The following is a 22,595-nucleotide window of genomic DNA, read 5'->3' on the forward strand; positions in this document are numbered from 1 at the left end:
TAAAAATACCTAGGAATGATGTAAGAAAGTTATTAAAAAAATAAGTAATAAAAAGAAATACATTGATTAGCAACAAAAAAATGTTAGACCAAGAAGTAGTTCCATAAAGAGGGGGATTACAAGCATTACAAGGATTACAAATTTAGGTTTGTTCCATGGATTTGAATTCCTTAGATTTGTAAAGGAATAAGGCAAAAATGCTTAAAAGTATGTATTTTAATGCATGGAGCGACCATGTGTTGAAGGTAGATGACTGGAATGATCCCTTCTAACTCTTCAATCTCTTTCGTGCCCCATGCACTTTAACTGAGACTTACTGTGATCTTATCTATGAAAAGTAATATCTTTGTGGGAACCTGAACTGTGATATTATCAGGTCTACTCTAAGGATCTTATATATACCACTTCATCACAGATATTATTGACAGTAAGTGCTTTTACCACTTTTATATATTCTCATTGTGAGTTGTTTTACAGCAAGGCAGCCAAATCAAGAGAATTTTTCCTGACCAGCTGAGCAGCTGATAAGTCTCTTTACAAGCACTTAGGTGAATTCAATACACTAGGATGTTAAAAGTGTGGGTTAGGACAAAAGCAGGTGTCAAAACATAACCCTCTGCTCTTTCCACCACCTCAAAGGTTATCTTCCACATGTAAAATTGCTTGTTTTTTGAACCCCACTTTTCCTTAATTCTTTTGTTCAGAAAGTCCATCTGATCCTTTTCAGGATTCATTTCCCCATTTCTGATCTTCTGCTTTTGTCTCCTATTTCCCTTCCTTGTTCTCTGCACATCATGATCCTTTTTCAGGCTGAGTCATTATCCTTTTAAATTCTCCTAGGAAGGGCTTTTTTCTCAGTCATGCTATTTCCTAGTCAAGTGGTGGCTGTAGGAAGATCAGAATAACCCATGCTAGGAAGAGCTCTGTGAGTGGCAGTGCCTGTAAGACAAGCATACAAGTTGTATTGTTTGTTAACTGCAAATTCACTTTTATCCCCTATTCCCTGGCTGTTTAGATAGACCTAAACCTCCACAGGGAGGAAAGAAAAACCCTTCTTGACTCTTTTCAGAGCCCGAAGATTAAAAATGACCCAATCCAGTGTGTGTCTGCACTCTGAAAAGAATTTTCTTTATCCTACAAGTCGTGTGGAGTCCACAGATAATATGGCTCCCTTTCTGCTCCAAAATCTGCACAAATCCTCCCCCTACCATGCCTACAGATGGAAATAGGAAATATTCCCTTGCCAGGCCTGCAGTAAAAAGCAATGTGTCCCAAAAGCAATCGTTCCTTGTGCACTACATCTTGTGAGCAAGCAGACGGTGTGGCTTGCTTCAGTAACTTTTATATGTAAACAGTCTTTAAAAACATAATCTACATTGTCAAAGCCTAATCTAAATGATGTACTGACATTGCTTACTTTGATATGCTGACTTGGTTTTGAATTCTCTCTGGATTGCCTGGCCCCACATGGCCTTTTTGTGTTTTGTTTACTTTTCACTTAGCTGTCACGTATTTATTCCCATTAGATGTAAAAAGTCAATGGCTTCAGCCTAGTTTTACAGTTTAGTTGGCTAATACAGCATAGGGAAAGCACTGAGTGAAGCCAAGCAGAGGGTCAGGAAAAAAGCAATGTGATTCTTCAGGTCTGACACAGAGACCAACAAAACAGAAAACTCATAAAAGATCTGGATCTGGTAGAGCAGCTAGAGATAGTTATCTTTTCAGAAAAACATGAGTTGACTGTAAAGCAGAAATTCACTGAAATGGAGAACTATTTGTTTAGACTGAATTTCTGTTTTTAAAGTCTTGTTTCTGAATAAATGCTGAAATTTTGTATACATCACATATATTTAAATTAAAAAAAAATTGGATTTGTTTCAAATGTGAATGGATAGGAAAATGTTACTTTAAAAGCTTTGGATTTATCTTAGTCAAACAGTTTAAATGGTTTACATGATCTTGCTCTATGAAAGTCTTTGAAAACATGAGAAAACACTTCATGCCAAGAATAATAATTCCCCAAAAATCTAGTTGGCGTGATGTTGCCCACAGAATCCATAAGACAAATGGGTGTTCATGAAGTCTGTCACAACTTGAAGCACGTCTGAAATGTGGACCATGGCTAACCGTCTGGATAGCCATGCCTACCCTCCCAGTGTGAATAACTGAATACCTCCCTTCCATCTAAATAGTTGTTTTTAAGGCTCAAAGAAAAATCAGTGGGGGGTTTCATGTGGAAGTTAGCATTGATGGAGGGACCCTGATGTTTCCTTTGTTCCCTGAAGAGGAAACAGATTCCACAGTCCACAGATTTCCTCCACTGCGCTGTTTCACTGATGGCACGTTGTTATCATGTCACTTTTCTTCCGTTTCAGGTGAGGTGCTCTGCCAAAGCACTTCATGGCACCAGTGACTGTGCGACTTTTTCTGCTGGCAGCAGCTGGGCACCCAAACTTCCCTTTCCTTAAAGAACAGACTGTGCTGAAACCGTCACGTTTTCAGGCGCACTGGCCTCCTTTTGGACTTCACAGTCCGTAGTCTGAGCTTTTCCTCTGTTTACTGCAGGTGAAATACGGAAACTATGCCTTTGTCTGGGATGCAGCAGTGCTGGAGTACGTTGCCATCAACGATGCAGAGTGCTCTTTTTACACAGTCGGGAACACTGTTGCGGACAGAGGATATGGGATCGCACTGCAGCATGGCAGCCCCTACCGAGATGCTTTCTCACAAAGGTAAGGGTTTGGAGTAAGAGGAGTAGGTCCTGAGAGAAAGTTTCTCTTGGCTCTGGGCCAAGAGAATTTAATTTAATTTTCAGTGAAGGAGAAACACCTTGTATTTGTAGTCCACTTCATGTTTTACATAGACATTCATTTTCTCTGAGACATTGAATTATTCACTTTTCTAGAAACTGCATTAAAAACACTTCATGTTGCTGTTATTTGAATTGTCCTTGTTTCTTTTGAAAAACATTAATGAGAGAAACTGAACTTCGTTAGCAGGAAAATGAGGAAAGAGTTGATTTATTTGTCATAGAAAGTCACCATAACTCAAACCTTCCTGTTAGAGAAGCCATTTCTTAAAGAAAAAAAAAGTAAATTTGCACCCTCATGTGCAGAACTCAAGGGAGATGAATAAAAACATTTGATGTTTTGGTGGAAAGACACCTATTAGTACCCAAAAGCATAAATGCTTATCCCAACACAAATCGATCTGTTGGGCTACAAAAGTGACATCTCCACAGATGATACTGGTACTGTGTTTCTATTAAGACCAGAAATACTAACTTAATTGCATGTATTGTGCCTTTGAAGTATTTGTGTTTCACTATAGTATTGATTGCTAAATCAGGATGTGTGTGAAATATGAAAAAACAAGCAAACTTTTTAAAAGTGTAGTATCTGCAGTCTGGCATTTAGGAGAAGACATGGGCTAATCTCATGAGCCTTTTTCATTCTGAATCTGGTCTCTCAATCTGGTTTATATTGGTTTGCATTAGATGCATTTAACAAAATTTTACAATTGCTGTGATAGAATTTCTTCTGCGTGGTTGCCATGTAAAGATACAAATAAGCTTCCTTTGGACTATTGCCTTTGTCTTCAGTCCACAGAGTGAACTGGGGGAAAAGTAACTGGTAAGTAACAGTATGCAGATTCAGAGGAATCACTCTCTGCTTACACATGCTGAATGAACAGAGAAGACGTGAATTCTTTGAATCTGTTCTATGCTGGGAGCGATATGGCTGAATTTTGTGCTAGCATAGCAGTAACATAAAAAAGTCCACAGGATCATAGAAAAATTTAATTTCAATGAAACATATATATACTTTGTATCTTACAATGAGCATTAGAGGCCAATATTTACTGAATACTTTAATACTTTCATATTCCAGCTATGATCAGGCTGGCTTCACTTAAAATTTCTGGCATTGAACTGTTTGGGGTCTCCACACAAAACAAAGGAGTAAAATTTCTTCCTGTAATCTTTCTAAGAAATGCTTTCAGCTGTTAGAGATCTCAGATGCTTGTCAAGGTGTTAAGTCATCCTTTTCACAGCATTATCCACGTAAGCTTGAGTACAAAAATTTGAAGACACTGGGGAGTTTTATAGTCTTTGTCTTTAATACTAAATACAGTGAAATTGCCAAGTGGCATGGCATGTCATGGCTCATGCCCACACAGATGAGCATTCTTCATGCCCACCACTGCTGCTCTCCAAGTCAGGGTGGATGTATCCAAACTGACCCTCAGAGACTGCTCCTGACATTTTTATATACTGGTTATAGTTCTTGGTATATGGGGAAAATGGTTATGGCTGGTTCTGGTAAGTGAATATCTTCATCGCAGTATTCAGTACCCAGAGAGGCTGGATTACAACTTCTGATACACTGCCTTTAGCAGCTTCTGGATCATTGGTCTGTGCAGGCCTGACATTTCCAAGTACAATTTTATTTCATAAGAAAATTTCAGCTTTTCAGTGTATTATTATATCTCGAAGCTATAGGAAAGCAGGAAGAGGCGTAAAAATTTGCACATATATAGGTCTTTTTATCTGAAGATCTTTGAAGCAATATTTAACTATTAACACCTCTCAGTGGAAAGTAAATGCCATTTCCATTTAATGCTTAGGGAATCTATAGCAACAGGAGACTTAAATGAATTCCCGAGGTCATATGTTGTCCCCTGGTGGACTCAGGAATCATAGGCACTCATTTTCAATTTCCTGCTATAGTTATCAGAGTTCAGGTAGATGAAGAAAGGGATTATTTGTCAGATATTGGACTACAGGAGGATCTGGAAGGATAGGCAGAACTTAGCACTAGTGAAAAAGTAACTCATTACATTAGCAAGAGTAATAGTTGAACAGAAAAACTGGAATTTGCTTTGAGTATACTACCTACTGGAGAATTTATAGATATATATTCTGCAAATGTATGTGCTACTGTGCTTATATTTTTATTTCTGTACGATGAGAGCATATTATATATCACTTCTAATTATGTCCATAATATAAATTTACAGTTTGAAGCAGTGAAACACCATATAACAAGTATATGAAGGAGAAATCATGCTTACAAGGTAGCTTACAACATTTTGTTCTAAACACCCTTCCATGCTGCTCCTTAAGTTTACACATCATGTGGTTATTACACATCATCCTTACTTTTCTTTCTGATGAAAAGGCTGAACAACCCTCAGCAGCTGCAGCCTGCATGCTAAATAGAGAGGGAAATAGATTTCATTGTATAGGATTAGCAAATGTTCTCCTGAATATTTCACGTTCTTTAATGCAGCAGGGAACTGGTTTAGAATATATTGGTATTTCTTGATCTTTCCCAAAATAAATGTATTTATGTGAAAATAGAGGTCTTATCTTTTATGAAATTTCATATAAACTCATAAGCTGCACAGTGTTAAATCCCTAGGGTGCAGCTGTGAAAGGTCTGGCAGGCTTACAGGAAATTTTGTTCTCTGTACAGAAAGCATGGGCACGAGTTTAATGCTTTTCAGTACCTTTTCTGAACATTCAGGTGATTCCTAGAGAAACAGGAAAAGAGAGAGAGAAGTGTAAACACCCACCCCTTCTCTCCAGTGCTATGGGGTGTGAGTTGCAGTCAAGGTAACACTGTGGTAAAGTTTAGGCATTTGGGATTTTCAAAAGCACTCTATGTTTCAGATGTGCTCTGTGTTTTTCTCTAGGGGATTAACACGTGTAAAATGCCGTGGCCTTTGGGGACTGCAACAATATTCACCTGCTCTGTGAAGTATTCAGTCTTTATGGGAGTTTATCCATCAGTTAGGCTACTTAAGAAAGGTATTAAGCCTGAGATCAGTTTGAAATGCTGAGGTGCCATCAAAACACATCCAGGGCATTGCAAAAATTAAATTCCCTGATATAATCTCCTCCCACAACTGATGGTGATGGCAGGCTCCCTTATACCCCAGGCAGTCTATGAGGTGCTAAAAGAAGCCTGAAGCAACCAAAATCTTAGTGGGAACCAAAGCTGCAGTGATGGTCCTAATAGCCATGTTTGGGATGTGGGACTGCAGCTGATGACCACCTGGTTGCCTGGTACCCACCACACTGAAGAAGCACACAAGCTGCAGTGCCCTAAGCACAGTGCAGAGCCCGTGCTCCCAGCTTCAAGCCGCCGCTGCCACCTTGTGCCTGTGTATTTTCACGGGATGCTGTCATACCAGTACGGAATGAGGCTCCAATTACCAAGGAACCAGAAAGTGAAAATGCTTAGTGTAGGCTACAGTTAAATTAACACAAAAGGTTCAATATATACTTGATTTTAAATTGATGCAATTAAGCAAGTATCATACAGGAATGTGCTGTCATTGAGGTACACTTGCTTGCATGGGTTCATATTGTTTTTATTGTTTTTATACTTTACAAGTATAAGGTATTGACTATACCCTTCAGAGAGAAGCATGAGCGCTCTCATGTATTTGAATTTAAAATCAGAGTTATTCTTACAAATGCAAGTTTGGCTACAATGAAATATTAGCTGAGAGTGTGGCAAAATGCATATCACTTAGAAATTTCATGTACCTTTCCTGGAATTTTAAATAATTGATTCCAGACATACCACAGGAGATGAAACCTTGTTCAGGATTATTCTTTTCAGACTCGAGAAAATCTAAAATTTTGGGAATGAACAAAATTTTTTGGATGATAAAAGTTTTATTGTTCAAAGTGCATTATCTATATGCCTTCAGAGAAGAATTTTGTGCAGGTGTAGTTTAGTGAAGGAGAAGGGTAACCAATCGAAAGCACTGTAATGAAACTGGTCTTTGTTCTGATCTAGAAGAGATGGGTTTTTTGCATGTGAAAAAGAAAGTTCTCAAAGACATGCGCAGCAGTGAGTGGTCTGACTGCAGAATGAGATTGGATTTTCGCTGTATGGGGATGGCAAAGTGGCCAGCTGGGGTCCCACACGGCACCTGTGACCATTCTCTGCCTAATGCTTTCTCTGAAAACAGGTGCTTCGAGTCCATCCTGAAAATAGGTGTGTGTCTGTAACATAAATAATATAGAAAATAATCGGGGTAACATTTGAAAGATAGGCCTGTCATAGCATCCTGATGACTTCATTCATGTTGTTGCAGACATTAACAAACACAACTGGCTCTGCCACTAGGCAGCCGGTTGGTGTGCTCAGGTAGATTGCTGTCCTCTTTTCTTTCCCATGAAGACTTAACCTTCTGAGCACCAGCAGCCTCCAGGCAGCATGTCAGTTTTTTTCTTTCAAGGTAATGACAGGGACTGTAATAATAGGAACTGCCAAATTTCCTAGGAGAGCTTGAAAAGGGTGTGTCATTTGGTTCACAAGGAACTCTATGCTGACACTAAATTTGACACCTGTTAAGAATTCTTTTCAGCCCTAAACCTTAAAACTTCCATTGCACCCCTGGGAGGTATAAATATAATTGCAAACGCTTTTGATGGTATTACATAGGATGTCTGCACTTCCTACAGTGCTGCAGCAAAGACTCAGGTACTCTTCTGGTGGCTGGCTTTTGGTGGAGGTCAAGGAGGGGTGGCAGCAAAGAACTCGGGTCCCGTTCATGTCCCTGCCTCCTCTGCTGGCTGACTCTCTTCCGCTGCTCTACGGTCCTGGCCACACAGCACACTAGAGCCAGAGGGAGAGGAAACACTAATTTCATGCTCAGCAGAGGCCAGCAGCCAGCTTTTCACTTAAGTCACTAGAAGCTGCCAACACCCAAAACCAAGCCATAAAAATCAAGCCGTAGTTATTTTGCATTCCTCACATCCCAAGAGTATCCATGTGCGTTCTGCCCCAAAGACTTCACTTTTAAATAGAAGGAAACAGTGATAATACGCCAAAAAAAAGGAAAGAGAGGAAAAAAGTCTCCCTCAGAGTGCACAGTGTGGGACTCCTACTTGTTGTTCATCAGTTGTGTTTCTGCAAATGCACCATCTCAGCCAAGCACAAGCTCACTGACACTTCAAGTGGTCTGTGTGCCAACAAAAGCAGCAGCAGCAGTTGCATACCTCCTGGTGGTCAACTGTGGGAGGTGGGGTATGTGATGACATAATGTATGGAAGGTACAACTACCATAGAGCTTATGCAGAAACCTCAGACTGTATTTGACATTCATCACAAAAAGTTACAAAGAATTTGTGCTGCTGCTAGAGAAGCCAGTCACATCTTTCTGTCCTAGGGGGGAAAAGGAATGATTTCCTCATGGCCAGATTAAAGATACCTCACTAGTAGCAAGCGTTGTACTTTCAGACATCCAAAAATTTGGAGGCAAAGAACAGAGACATCACATGGTGCTTCAGACTGCCCCTAAGCAATTCATTAGCCATATGCTTTAAATAAATGGTATGGATATTCTCCTGTCCTTTTTACATCTCATCAGCAAAACCCTGAGTCTTAGAAAGTTCCTGCCCTGAGCCATAAATATGTGTTCTTCCTGTCTCCTCGCTATTAATTCTCTCTCCTTAAATTTTCATTGTGTCTTGGAGGTCACTTGTGTCCAAAGACTCCGACATAAGGAAAATAACTTCCTTCCTGACTACTTTGGCTTCTTTTACTTTGTCCTTGGGACCATGTACCCCTTTCTTTGAGAAGATTTCCCCCCTCTCTTTTTTTTTTTTTAATCTTCTTTTAATGAAAACCCAATAAAGTGCCCCTCACTCTCTAACTTAGTTAATCTTTTACCAGCTACGGAGAAAATAAGAGGTTTGGATTATACCCTGTCCCTGCAGGGGACTGACAATAATGGTCTAATTGGATTTTTCATTATTAAATACAGTGATCATAAATACTAAGAATAGTTCTTAGTAAAAGCTCAACTTGGCTTTGCCTCGGTAGTTTGCTTAGAATCAAAATCCTATTCTGAGCTGTATATATGACATTCTGAAAAATGTCAGAGAAACTAGTAAAATCTCTACCCAAAGCACTTTTTTTCTGATTATTCCAGAAAATTAAGAGACTTTGCAAATTGGGAGCATTATCGGACTTGAAGAACACTCCTGAATTTAAATAGAAGAGTTTAATTCTGAGTGTCTGCCTTTAGATCATGTCACAAGTTCATATAACTGAAATTACATTAAAGGGGGAAAAAACCAAAAAGAATTTCAGATTTCTGAGCAATCAGACACGAGAACATAGTCTTGCTTGATTCAGATATAGTAATTGTTAATAAAAGCCTTAACTGTAGAGTAGCACGTAATGATGAGATAGTTTCTCAGATAAGCAGGATAATAAACAAAAAAACTTCAGTACCACACCATCCTAAATAGCGCAGTCTATCATTTTTTTGCTGTCTATGGTAGACTCACAGAGCTAAACTGGGAATTCCACCAGGCCGTAGGTTTCAAAACACGTCCATCTCTGTTTTTGCTGACCCAGGTCCTCAAAGACAAATTGCAATTGCCCTTCATGCCAGGAAACTCACCTTGAAAAAGTGCTGCTCAGCCAGCTCCCTGCTTCGGTGGGGCTGCAGAGTGGTCACATTCTTCACAGCTCAATCCCAGGCCACTGGATCCAGGCTGAACACCTGTAACCTCAAATGGATTATAAGAACAGATGTAGCTTCATTCTGATTTTTAAAAATGGCATCCATTACTTCATAAGAAAGCCTAACAGAAAGCTTTCGTCCCACCACTATTCTCTTTTCTTTTTTCTACCAAGCCCACAACCATGTGATCCACGCTGACAGTGTTCTGTAATCCTGTATGAGCACATTGCTAATAGCTTTTCCCAAGGACCAGGTGATCTGACGTTGTCCCTTTGCATCCTACTCCACTAGCTGCCTAATGCAGAGCTGCAGGTTTTGAAGATTCCTGCTCTGTCATCAGAATTTTTTCCTGGCTTTATTATCCGTTCCTATCTTGCTTCCTAGCAGAGGCTGCTGGCTATAGGACTGTAGAGAAACTGTGGCTCCCACACATCATGTTGTGAGAACAGGAAAAATGTTTTTATTGATTCCTGATGGTGTTCATCTGCTGCTGGCAGGTCTCACAGTAAATTCATGATTAGAAGTTGAAAAAGATGGAGACACCTACAGAAACAAGATTTTAGCAACTTCTTAATCTGCTGTGATATTAAACCGATGAGATGGGTTAAAGGATTCTCCAGCAGATCTTAAGTTTATAACATATACATAATGGAAAATTAATCAATGAAAACATATAAAGGCAGTGAGCAGATTACTGGGCTTTTTAAATATACTGTAATATTAATTGATGGGGTAAGTTAAAGAATCACGAAGTAGCAGCACTGAGAAGAAGCATGAGAAAGGAAATCATAAGGGAAAGGCATTAGATCTTCTTGCATTCACACAGCATAGAACTATGAGAACCAAAGAGCTGCCCACCTGCTTCACCATGGGAAGGCATCTCTGCATCCCAAGCATTGCTGTGGTGAAGGAGTTGCTGCATGCAAAAAAAGAAATGCCATGAAAAAGGAAGCTTCATGACTTCTCTTTTTCCTAATCAATGCTCCCTTTCAGAAAGGAGACCACATTCAAAGTTTCAGAAAGGCAAATCAATTAATCTGTTTATTCATATTAATTCCCTATTATTATCTATGAACCACCCCAAAGAAAACAGTATAATTGTAAAGTGTTAAGCTACCAGTAGATATCACTTTGAAAGCTATTTCTTACTACTTTCCATCTACTTCTCTAGCCTTAGGCACCTCAGACTTGGCATGTAAAATGGCCACATATTACGCAGCAACATGTGCAGTACAATCAGTGGAAACAGTGTTGCTCATCCAACTATGTGGAAAAAACATTTATTGTAAGCTGAGTTGTTCGTGTGTTTTAAAGTTTTATGGAGTGAGTAAGTGCATGGCTGCAGAATTTGAAATTGCTTGGTTATAAATCTGATGACAGTAAAGCTAAAAGAAGTCTCATCAAGTGGCTTCCCTCCAAGAACTTGCTTTTTTATGAATTCCTAAAGAAGAGATTAGGTTTGCTGTTAATGCTCACTGTCCCTAGTATATTTTTTCTTTTCTGGCTGCCTTCTCTTACATTTGTGTGCATCAGTCTTGAGAGGAACAGGTTTAACTACTCACTCTGACTCAGTTGAGCAGCAGTATTGCCTTTAAAGTGGGGTAGAAAATGAATGCAGAGATTTCCCTGGAAATAGGAAGGACCCAGTCATGCAGCTGTCATGACAGAACCATAATAACCACAAGTAAATGTTTAGCACACCTACCCCATTCCTGAGTCTTGACCTAAGTTCTCAAAATGCTGGCTAACATATTTCAGTTAAAATGAGGATGAGTAGCAAAGGAGGAAAGAATAATAGGTCTTTGCTAACCCCTTTTGCTGGCTTAAAAGGTAATTAACATTTAGCTGGACCATAAAGCTCATCCTGTTTTCAGCTAGTCCTGTTTTCCAGATAAAAATGAAAGGCCTGGAAATAAAGCTTATTTGTAAAGCAGAAATACAGTCTAGTAAATAGTGAACTTGATGGTATGACAACTGGAGCAGTATAAAACTGCTGCAACAGAAGCTACCTCAGCCTGCAGAAATTTCCTCTGCTGTAAAACACAGAACCTGAGGGAATGGCCAGAATTTGTGTCAGGGAAGGTTTAGGTTGGATATTAGAAAAAGCTTCTTCATCCAGTGGGTGGCTGGTACTGCTCCTCATGGAAGTGGTCACAGCACCAAGCCTGGCAGAGTTCAAGCATTTGGATAATACTCTCAGGCACATGGTATGACTCTTTGGAATGGTTCTGTGCAGAGCCAGGAGTTGAACTTGATGATCTTTGTGGGTCGCTTCCAACTCAGCATATTCTGTGATTCTGTGATTCTATTTGTCACCCATCCTTGAATTGTCAGTAGGCAAAGAAGGTGCTAGCCTTGCTTTACGACTTCAGTCGAGTTCAGAAGTAGGGAAAGGAAAAAAGAGTGTGTGAAAACTCTCCAGAATGTAGAGCCAAGCAAAAGTGATAGCAGGTTTTCTAGCAGAGTTGTCTCCCCTTGCTGAAATAGGACGTAAGGAAGAAGGAAGCTCACTGCAGTGACAGAGGGAGTGAAAGGAGACACTGAAGAGCTGAGTGCTTCTCAGTGATTATGGAGGGGGAATAAATGGAGCCTTCCTTATTGCTCAACTCCATGCAGAGAGGAGATTAACAAAGTGAAAAATCTAAGGAAACTACCCAGAGAAGCCTTCTGCTGTGTCTCAGAGCAAGCCCATGGGGTAGGTTGCTCCCCAGAGAAATCAGGACAAAACTGGGAGGAGGAGCCAGACAGTTTCCCCAACAGTGTCACCAGTATGTTTGAGTGTGGTGGTTAGAGAGGTCTGGATTAGTTGGAAGATGAAGATGGGGTAGGGAAGCCTTTATTCTCTGATTATATGGGCCCTCAGTAGCCTTGAGGAAAAAATGTCTCGAGATAAGGTATCACAAAGTCTGAAAGACTGACTTATGTCCAAATCCCAAAGACTTGGTGGTGTCAGAGAGGCTTGAGTCAAGTTTTTTGTATGGGATGGAGTAAACAGTAAGTGGCTGTGGAAAACTTCTGTGCTGTGTGCTTCAGTTACCACGTGGCCCAGCTGGGCTGCATCACATTCCAGAGCCCCAAAGGTCTGAGTCATGGGAAGTAGGGATGTAGGCATCTGGAGCACACATCCCGCTGTCCTGCTATTGCAGGAGTTACAGAACCTCTGACTTGCCCAGGCAGAGAAGTAGAGCTGCTGCAGCTTGTCCTGGCACAAACAAAACCAAGGAGCATGAGGTTGCAGCACATCAAAAGCCAGGCATAGGGAGTAGGTGTGCTTTAACTAGGCTGTGCCAATCTGATCCCCATTTCCCTTGAAACATTTAACAGACTTAATTTCTACCACAGACTTGATTCAGAACGACCTCCCAAACAACCACGCCTTGGCTCTGTATTTTTTTGCAGCGTCAAAACAGACAGAAGCATTTGCTGACATGAACCAGGTGGATATGCTGAATGGAGACTCGTTGCACAATGTGCAACAATGTGTTTTATATGCTGCTTTAGTGCCAGTTGTGTTAAGTTAGCCCAAGGTAAAGCAGGGCCCTGATCCCAGCCATCGTAACTTTGATGACTTTCCAGAAACCAAGTGCCTTTCCAGACCCAGGTTTTCTACTCCAACGTGGTGTGCAAGCAGACAAAAGAATGACATGGCCACGGAAAAACTGTGTTTGCCACTTTATTCATAGAACACTCTTGCAAAATGTGTTTAGTAGTTTGCCCTTGTAATCACCTGCATGGAGAGCTTTCAGGGCAGAGCTCTAACACTGTATTTAGTTCATACTTGGACTGCTCAGCTAAAACTTCCATTTGTATGCATTTATTCTGCTTCACACATTATGTTATCAGTCACTTTCAATATTTCAAAGTCACAGCAGTCCTTTCCTGACATACATTTGTCAGAATGAACTGCTTTGATTGCTGTTATTACAGACTGCAGTTCTTGACTAAGGGAAAAGTCTTATATAGAACCAGAATATTGAAATTTCTCAAAAAAACAATAGATAAAACAGAATAAAATTAGAGTAAATGAACAGAAATAGATACTTTAAATGACCAGCCTTTTTTTTTTTTTTTTTAAAGAAGAAGAGAATGGGAAGGCAGGATTTATGACCCCATACAAGAGAATTAATTAGGAAGAGTTTGGTCTTTTAAGTTCGTATGCAAGGTATTGAAAATGGCTCCCCTCGGCTGCCTGTGAGTCAGAAAAGTACATCATACTTGGACTTTCTCTTAATCAAATACTTTATCATATTCTTCTAATGATCACTCTCAATAGAAGGATTTTAATAATCAGTCCATTATAGTCACAGTAGAATGTAACAAGGGGTTTTGGCCTAGCCTGAACATGTGCTTGCACTCCTGATTAAGTCCTGGTGGTGTTAATTTGTCATGGCACATGAGCACATTTCCCTCTTGCATATGCTTAATAGCATGCAGAGGCTTCACTAGTTCACTCTTAAAGCCCTTACAGTTTAGGACTGAACCAGTTGTTTGGAAAGGTTATGATTCTTTTATGCTTATTGCAATTAAAAAATGTTTTTCTCCTTGTATGTGCTAGTGTTTTCTTCAGCTGAAAGAATAGTGCAACAGCTGAATTTCCAAAGCAGTGAAGAAAAGCTGCCACCTAATTACCTGGCTTTGTAGATAACTACATGGTACAGCTGCTCCCACCATAGCAGAAAGGTTTTAGCTCGTAACAAGCACGAAAGGGAAAAATAACTATATTGGCTGCAGTTTCATAGGTGGGAATGCCTATATAGGACCTAAGAAGTCACTGATATCTCAAAGACATCCGAGTCCTACAGAAAGCCAATAAGATGGATAAGCTGTTGTTTATTTAATTAAAATTTCAAATTTTTTTTTAATTAAAAAACCCAAGCAAACTCCATTACAGTAATATTTGGACAGAAAAGTAGAGGAGTTGTGTGCACTGTTTTGCAGCCTTGAGAGCAGGGATTAGAAGTTCCTGGCCCAGGATTGATATTTTTGGCTTTGCTTGGGGTATTCTTAAAGCAACCTGTGAGAGAAAGAATGAAGAACTGAGCCTTGAGTTAGCTGAGAAATAAATACTCTATTTTAAATTTTGTTTGGTTGTATTAATTTCCTTGGGTTAGGGGGGATTTAGTTTATTAGCGGTGGATCTTCACATCATGGAATTACTCCAGATTTATACTGGTTTAGCTGATGAGAGAATTTAATCCTGTAAATATGTCTTTGGCATAATTTAGATGTGAGGCTCAAGATTAACATCCCCAGGAAACAGGGAATTTATGTTCATTTCTTTTTTTGCCTGTGAAGTACTACACAAAGCTACAGAAACATGTCAGCTCTGACAGTCACTCTTGGGCAGCAATCAGGGCTTTCAAAAAGCCATTAGGGTTCACCCACAGCACCAAATTCCCCTGTGTTCTTTTTCCATTTTATATAAATCTAAAAATTGAAATTGAAAAAGAAACATCGTTAAAGCCCAGAGGAAGTGAAGGTTTGATCTTCTTCATGTCCCTCTTAAATTAGAAACAACTACAATTGTCATTTTTAATTTTTTTAAGAGTAGCAATCTTGGACTAGGTTAAACATAATAGACTCCTTGAAAATAAGCAGTTTTAGAAAGAATCACTGACAGGTGTTTAGTGCAAGAACAAATATATCCATGGTTGTATATATAAGTAAGTCGCTCTGCTGTCAGCAGCGGTTATATTTTATTCTCACCCCAAAAATGAAATATTTGCATGTGTAGCTGGGCTGGCAGCACAGAGCAGAATAGTGTGTAACGATACCCTCTCCTGCTTTACAAGTGAAGGGGCTATCACTCCAACTTGCAATGGGAAACTAAGCACAGGGGGGATGAACCACGCATCCAAGGAGACTACTCAAATCTCTTGGATGGCCTGAAAAGCCCTTGCTTCTCCCACCAGCTGTTTTCTGCCCATTTTCTCAACTTTTCGTAGTGCAGGCCACATGGCTTTCCAGTTTACTTGCTCTGAGGCCTTCTTTCATAGAAGAAATCCAGGGGTTTGGTGTTAGAGTGTTTTTAAGGGCTGAGTTTAGGAGAAGTAGATTTTTTGCTTTCATGGAGAGCTGCAATAGCCGAGATTAAGGGAGGCAGCAGGCTGCAGAGCTCGCACAGCTGTGAGCTGCACACAGACACAGCTTCCTTCTTCTCCCTCCTGCCAGCTTTATTTCAAATTACCTGGTGCCTTGGCACCACCAGCTGTTTCCTTTTTTCTGCCCAAAGTGTTTTCCTGCTGCTGCCTCATTTAACACAGGCCCTTTCAGCTGCTTCAGTGTTGTGTAGAAACCTGCTGTCCCCTGCACTGCCAAACAGGGGTAGTGGTCTGCCGTGGGGCCCCACAGGGTTAAGCACCAGGTGGGTGCAAGGGAGCAACCCACTGAGTGGCTGGGCACTATCTGGGTCTGGGAGGTGCTGAGAGGGTTCAGCAAGAGGTGTAGGTGCGATCAAAACCACTCCAAAACAAAAATGCTGTTTGGGGTCAGTACTGTTGCTCATTGGGAAGAAGTGAGGATTTTGTATTTCCTTTTTTTTCCCCTGTTTCTATGAAGTGTAAGTGGTTTGTCCGTTCATGAGGCTGAACTGTTGTCATCTTTTTGCTTGTGTTGGAAATAAAACTTGGGTAAGAGACTCTCACCAGGAAACTTTTGTCCTAGGCTGGCAGGACTGGTAGCAGACCATGCTGCGTGCCTTTCAGCCTATTGGAATTCAAGATGATTCCCACAGTGCTGCATTTCCTGTTCAATTCTGAAGATTTCTTGCTCACAGAGAAGCTTTCTCATCCCCCACAGGCATTGTATACCCACTAGTATCTTTTTCTGAATTGAGGAAAAAATAGAGATGCCAGTCCTTCATCTTTCCTAGGCAACGATAAACTCCTTGCTGAAATTTTTAAATGTTACATAGTTTGGATCACTAATGTACATCTAGCCTATCCTATACAGCTGAAATTATCACAGGGCTGAATCTTAATAATAATGGTGCAGGTTATCTCTGTGTAAATAGTGCTTTACCTTTATGCAGCAGGAAAAATGCTGCAGGTCTGCACTGATATATTGAGCTGGATAAACAGGATAGTTTGTTCCTATCTGGAAATGCCTTCTTAAAGTTCAGTTTGTGGTGCTTGCAGGTAAAACTGATGATTTACTGTTCATGGATATGGCAATATACCTGGTGTGCCTACAAAGTGAAGTCTTTTTCTCTGTAGGCCTGATGCTGGACTTCATGAGCCTCCTGCTATACTGCCAGCACTAATATAAATATTGCATCTGGGTGAAAAAGTTCCTCATTTCTGTTTGCTGTTCTCTCTGGCAGTCTGCATCACCTTCATTTGGGTGGTAGTGGTGCTTGCCTTGAGTCACAGTGCTCTGACAGCAGGGCTGCAGGAAGCTTTCCTTGCAATGTTCCTTTTTCTAGAGACCTGTTTCCTGGCTGAGGGTTTATTACCCACTCTGAACTTGAGTTTTCTTTCATAGTAATTTAGCAATGGTTTTGGACTTGATTTTAATGAAATGAGTAATTTGTGCTTAAAGGAGGAAATTATATGATATTCAGGGATTATTTTTTAACTCAAAATAGGGAACAAATTAAAAATTATGAGGTGATAGCTCATGGCCTTGTCAATCAGAACTGCTGCTTTTAGCACACCACTTCTCCTGAGTTACCTGACTGCTCCATACTAACACTGTAGTTAGCTAAATTAGCTAGTATCAGCTGGATACTTGAATATCATTAGAAACTGAAATCTTTGTTAAAGTTGAAAGTGGAAACTTATTATTTGATAGAAAGAAATATAAAAGAATTCTTATAATAATTCCAGAGTCAGTCATTATAAAATGATGAAAGTCTGAATTAAAGTTCCACATCAAAGAAACCTGAAGGTAAGGGATGAATTTAATTCATCAGCCAACTCCAAATCAGCCTTATAATGATGCCATGCAGTTAACCTGTGCTTATAATTAAGGCATTTCCTTAGTTATTAAAACTTGAGTAGATAAAAACAAATGGTGCTCCTCTCCTCTCCTTCTCCCTCTCCTCTTCTTTTCTTATAACTTTTTGCCCTCAGATGATTGCTTTGTGGCAGGGATGGGAAGGCCAGCAAGCTAAAAGTTTAGGAAATTGAAAATGTGTGGGAGAAAAGTGCTTAATCCTGAGTTGTGCTCAGGCTTTTCCTCTGGCTTTTCCTACATCAGTGTGAGATTCTTTGTAGACCAGACTAAGTGTTAAAATGACCTTTCCAGCCCCACTGTCTGCAAATCACTTCATTTTAATACCATCACCCTGCTGTCTCCTTCTCCTCCAAGCTTATAATTTGCTCCTTTGCTGCATCGCTCCATCCTATTCAGGCCACTAAAGTCACCCTCAGCAGCATATGTGGATATTGGTAGCCCTGGGACACTTGAGGGGTCCTCCAGATTGCTTGCTGTCCATACCATGAAACCACAGCTAACTTCCTGTGATCTGTTTGACTTCATTACATTGCTTATTGAATTTTGCTGGCGGTATTGTCTTTTGTACTCTTGGGACCAGCATCAGTTGTCATGGCAATTACTGTCAGATGGTTGCAGCTTGTGTGCTTGGAGGAGTGGAAGAAAGCTGATGGCCAGAAGAAGTAGCAGTTCAAAGAAGCATAAAATGTCAGTTACTAATACTGCTTAGGGACCAAAATTTTTGGGGCTGTAGTGGTTGGTAGATGGTTTGACTTCAGTCGATATCTGATCCTCTGTGTCTTCCACATTAGCTTCTAGATGAATGTTATTGGTTTGGTTTTTAGAACCACAGTGACATTTTAAATGATTGATGAAAGCAATGGGTCATTCTCTATGAAGTCATTCTTCAAGCTGCTATAGTAGTCATGCATCTGCCCATCTTGCATGAGGTTTGGCCATTTTATACAAGGAAATAGTTTACAAAGGAGCCCCAAGAGATATTTGGAAAAACATGGACTGTTTTTAATGTCCCTTAGCCTCTCCACGATGCTTAGCCTCAGCATTCCTGGTGCTTGGGGAAAAAAAGATGGCAGAAATGGAGACTAACCACACATCTCCTGTCATCTGACAGGGTTATGTTGTGGATTATGCCTACAGGCTGGTATTTCCATCTCAGTGCTTTTAAATATTGGGCCTGCCTGTTGACGCTTCTACCATGGATGGGTTGCTTTGGTTTATTTATTTATTTTTTTTTATGAAGCAGAGGCAAAACTTACTTTGAATATTTCTTCACATAAGCTTGAAGATCCACATATGATAACAGTATACCATTGCTGCTGAGTTATGGATTATCATTACTAGATGAGAAACACAAAATAGAAAGCTTCATACCCTCAACTATTAAACCTCTTCACCCCCTGGAAATTTTGTCTATATTGACTGAGGAAATTGAAGTCCTTGTAAATAGACATAAATTGACAGAGAAAATGCAAGGTAAAGAAAATTGTGTAAACATACTAGAATGAGTAATCTATCAATGCTCTTTTCTGTAAAACAATGACAGAGAAAATTAGTAGAGTGGGGGCTTGGAGCAGTATTACAATATATACCTATCCAAATATGCTCCTCTGGAATCTTTTCTTCAAATGACATGACCCCTTCCATGAAAAATAAGTCTGGAAAGGAGAAGTGTGTATTGAGTTTTCTCAGTTCATAGCTTCATAAATCAAATTCAGTTCTGACAAAATTTGGAGAAAATTTTTCACAGCCATTCCAAGTCAGATACTTCTAACGGGACAAATTTGTGTCTCTGGCAAATCTTGGTATGAATTTATTATTTTGCTGAGCAACTTGACACAGACGGAGATGTTTTGAAATGTCCCAGGCTGCTTGATGGTCAGTTTATATTTAATGTCCCAGGCTGCTTGATGGTCAATTTATATTTAGACAAAGAGGAGAAGAAGGATCTTTAGCTAATTGATTGGCAAAAGTCTGGACAATCATCCTCTACTTCTCTAATGAGAGTCTGGCTTTGATAATGGAGGTAAAAGAGGGTTCTTTGCACACAGGTTGTCACAAACATGTTTCAGTTTTGTGGCCAGGAGGATCTCTCACATGCCTGCTGAAGTCGCACAGCCACTTTTCCAGCCCCTTTCTTAATCACACACTTAGGAAAGCCTCAAAGGTTTTTGCCATATGTTGGGAAGCATTTTAAAACTCTCAACGGGGGATGTATCAATATTGATCTTGTGCTGGAGACTGCATTTCTTGGTGCTTCTCTCTTTGTTACAGTCCCCTTTAAAGGAAAAAATGGGCTAATAATATTCATTTCACCAGAGTCTCAGGGGAGTGGAAGCAGGTTTTTTGTCACTCTTGAGCTGACAGTTTTCTGATTGATGACATTTAGGGGAAGTTGAAAGAGGATTAAAGCCTCATGATGCTGGTTTATTTCAAGAATATGACATGTTCAATATGATAATAAAGTGGGAATTTTTCTTCTGTGGCTTTTATGGGCTTGGGGTTGTTTACGATGAAATTATGGATAAAGCAGTGGATGAAGTCAGCAGTACGTGTTTCTGAGGCGGTCGGGTGCAAGGTGACAGGAGCCATTATAAAACCCTTTAGCAGCTTTTTGGTACAGAGAACCTGACAGCAAAGCTAAAAGGAAACATAATACTGTAATGATTCATTTCATGTGGGAGGCCAAAACTTTTAGCAGTGTTGGAAGGCATTTTGCCGTAACGTGCTTTAATTTCACAGTTGTGCTGACATTGTATATCAAGGATTATTATCACCAAAAGGTACCAGAGATAGCAGTTTAAGATTACAGGTATTTATAAGGCTGGTGAAGTGAGAGTTAATCTTATATTCCTTTGTGGACATGTAATGAGTGAAAGGAAAGAAATTGCTTCCCAGTATCACAAATTAGCACAGTAAAGAGTGCAGAATCCTTACAGAAAGGAGGGCTGGCCTCTGAACCATTCATCCATAAAACACTTGGATTCTACCTTAAGCTCACTAGTATATGTGTTTTACCCACTAATAATATTGCTACAGTAATAGTGTTACGAGTCCTCCATACTAAAAGTGGGTTGCTGTAAATAGATTTCTATTGGATTAGGAAGCCTTAAGTGTATTTTTACTGAGGAAACCTTAACTTTTCAGTAGAGTCTTCAGGGTCTCATCACAGTGAAGTTATCATTATTAATACCCCCTGTGGAAATCTGAAATAACTTCTTATTTACTTAGCTCTTTATGTGCTCACTTATAATAATATTTAAGTAAGCTTGGTTGGCAATAATAAAGTTATGATTCCTTAATATTACATAGGCATTTTTATTTAGAAAGACCACTTACTGTAGGCCACTGAAAGTTAAACTGTTTTCAAAAGCCAGATATGGGCAGCTGTTGCACCGCACTAGAGTCTCCAGAGGTTACTTTGCTTTAGGTGCTCCAAATGACATCTAATATGGTCTTTGGGCAAAGATCCCTCTGCCATTTTGGCTGTCCAGGGAGCTAGGCTTGGGGTTTGCAGCTGGGCAAGCCAGGTTCCCCACACCAGGTTCCCCAGGCAGGCCTACGGACGGGGAAGCACCAAGGGGCACTGTCCAGAGGACAGAGCAGAGAGGGGGAGGAGCAACGAGCTGAGAGGCCTGGTGTCCTTCATCCACATGTCTCTCATACCATTGGGGAACACCAATGGGGCATGACAAAACCCGTTACTGTTGCACTGGGGTGCTTGTTTTAGATCCGCAGTCCAAGATCTTCATTTTTCTGATAGATGACCCAAGTGACAAAGCTACAGGCAATTTGCTTTATTGCTTATATGTGACCATAAGAATCAAAGGGATCTGCTGGGTCACCGAATCCATTATCCTGCTATGATAGGCAAGCACACCGTATGAGTCCTTTCATAACTTCATCAGGAGCCATCTCAATACCAGTCTGGGGGATTTTTGTTCAGTTGAGCATTTTCATCAGGGATGTCTGTTGTTTTGCTGGTGCTGTTCCTGCTGGGAAGCTTTTCCTTCTTCCTATTACTCCCAGGAGCATTTCTTTACAGTCCAGATTTCTTCATAGCCAGTGTGTAACTGTTAGCTTTTGTTAATATTGGTGTTTCCCTCTCGTTGCTCTTCTCTGTTTCTGCCTTCTCTCACTCTCAGTTCTCCTTTTTCATGCATGTCAGTAAGGCTTTTATTCTCCTGGGATAAGAGCTCTGTTCTCCTGTTCATCCCTGTATCTCTTACCTTCACTGGTTCTGATTTCTTGAGGGTGGGTAAATGCTAGTTGTGTAGAGTGTGTTGGATGAGATCACACATGTACTTTCCAGAATTTTAATCAGAAATACCTTGGTTGATGTACTCTGGCACAGCATTTGCCCATTTTGCAACTTCACTGTGCTAGTGCTTGTTAGTCACAATTTAACCCCAACCTTTGCTGTCCTCATTCATGTCCAAGAGATGAATGCCTGGCTGGTATGGTGAGCTGTTCTTCATCAGCTGTGCACTCCAACCCTCAAAATGTGGTAGATATTTTTTCTTAAACCTTGGCAAAAATATAAATATAGTAGGCATAAATATAGGTGTGGGTTTGCCTTTTTTTTTTGGTTTTACTCTAAGACCAAAGAGCACAAAAATCTCCATCATGTACTTAAGTAACAATGTAGTAATACCAGTTTGTTCACATGTGTAGGAAAAGACCTAATGTAAATGTATTATTTCAGTTCAGAAAAAAATTATTTGGTTGTTCAGTGGGTTTTTTTGAGAGAGAGCTCAATTCCATTCACTCTCACACCCACACACCTTCAGCATAAAGGGAATGATAGCACAGAAGAAAATGCCATTGTTGTAAACGAAAGCTTGCATTTCTTCCAAGCAAGTCTTTATTCTTTGCAAACCTGGAGAATAATAAATGCAGATTGCATCAGAGATGTAACTGATAATAATACAATGTTTGGTCTCTGATTATTCATTGTAGTAGGACAATTACAGGAATCTTGAATTTTTCTATGGTGCCACTGAGATTTACTGTACTTCATTGCAAAAAAAATGCCGAACAGCCTTGGTAAAAGTTGAACAAAGTCTATTTTTCTCTTTTTCTTATAGTCAGAGGTAGTATTTTTGATTGCCACCAGGAAACTGGTTTCATGTAAGAGCTGCGAGATG

At 40.1% G+C, this 22,595-nt stretch overlaps 1 protein-coding gene across 1 annotated transcript in view; it reads left to right on the forward strand.

Annotated features, from left to right (window-relative positions):
- LOC108500870 (glutamate receptor ionotropic, delta-2) overlaps positions 1 to 22,595 on the forward strand; it is a gene marked incomplete at its 5' end in the record, with an annotated part of 287,748 nt that overhangs the window by 217,693 nt on the left and 47,460 nt on the right. The window contains one exon of the mRNA XM_017822214.1: positions 2,566 to 2,732. Within this exon, the coding sequence (XP_017677703.1) occupies positions 2,566 to 2,732 (167 nt within the window). The remainder of the gene's footprint in view (positions 1 to 2,565; positions 2,733 to 22,595) is intronic.

The sequence above is a fragment of the Lepidothrix coronata genome, unplaced genomic scaffold, assembly GCF_001604755.1.
Source record: "Lepidothrix coronata isolate B3197 unplaced genomic scaffold, Lepidothrix_coronata-1.0 Scaffold96, whole genome shotgun sequence".
Lineage (NCBI taxonomy): Eukaryota > Metazoa > Chordata > Aves > Passeriformes > Pipridae > Lepidothrix > Lepidothrix coronata.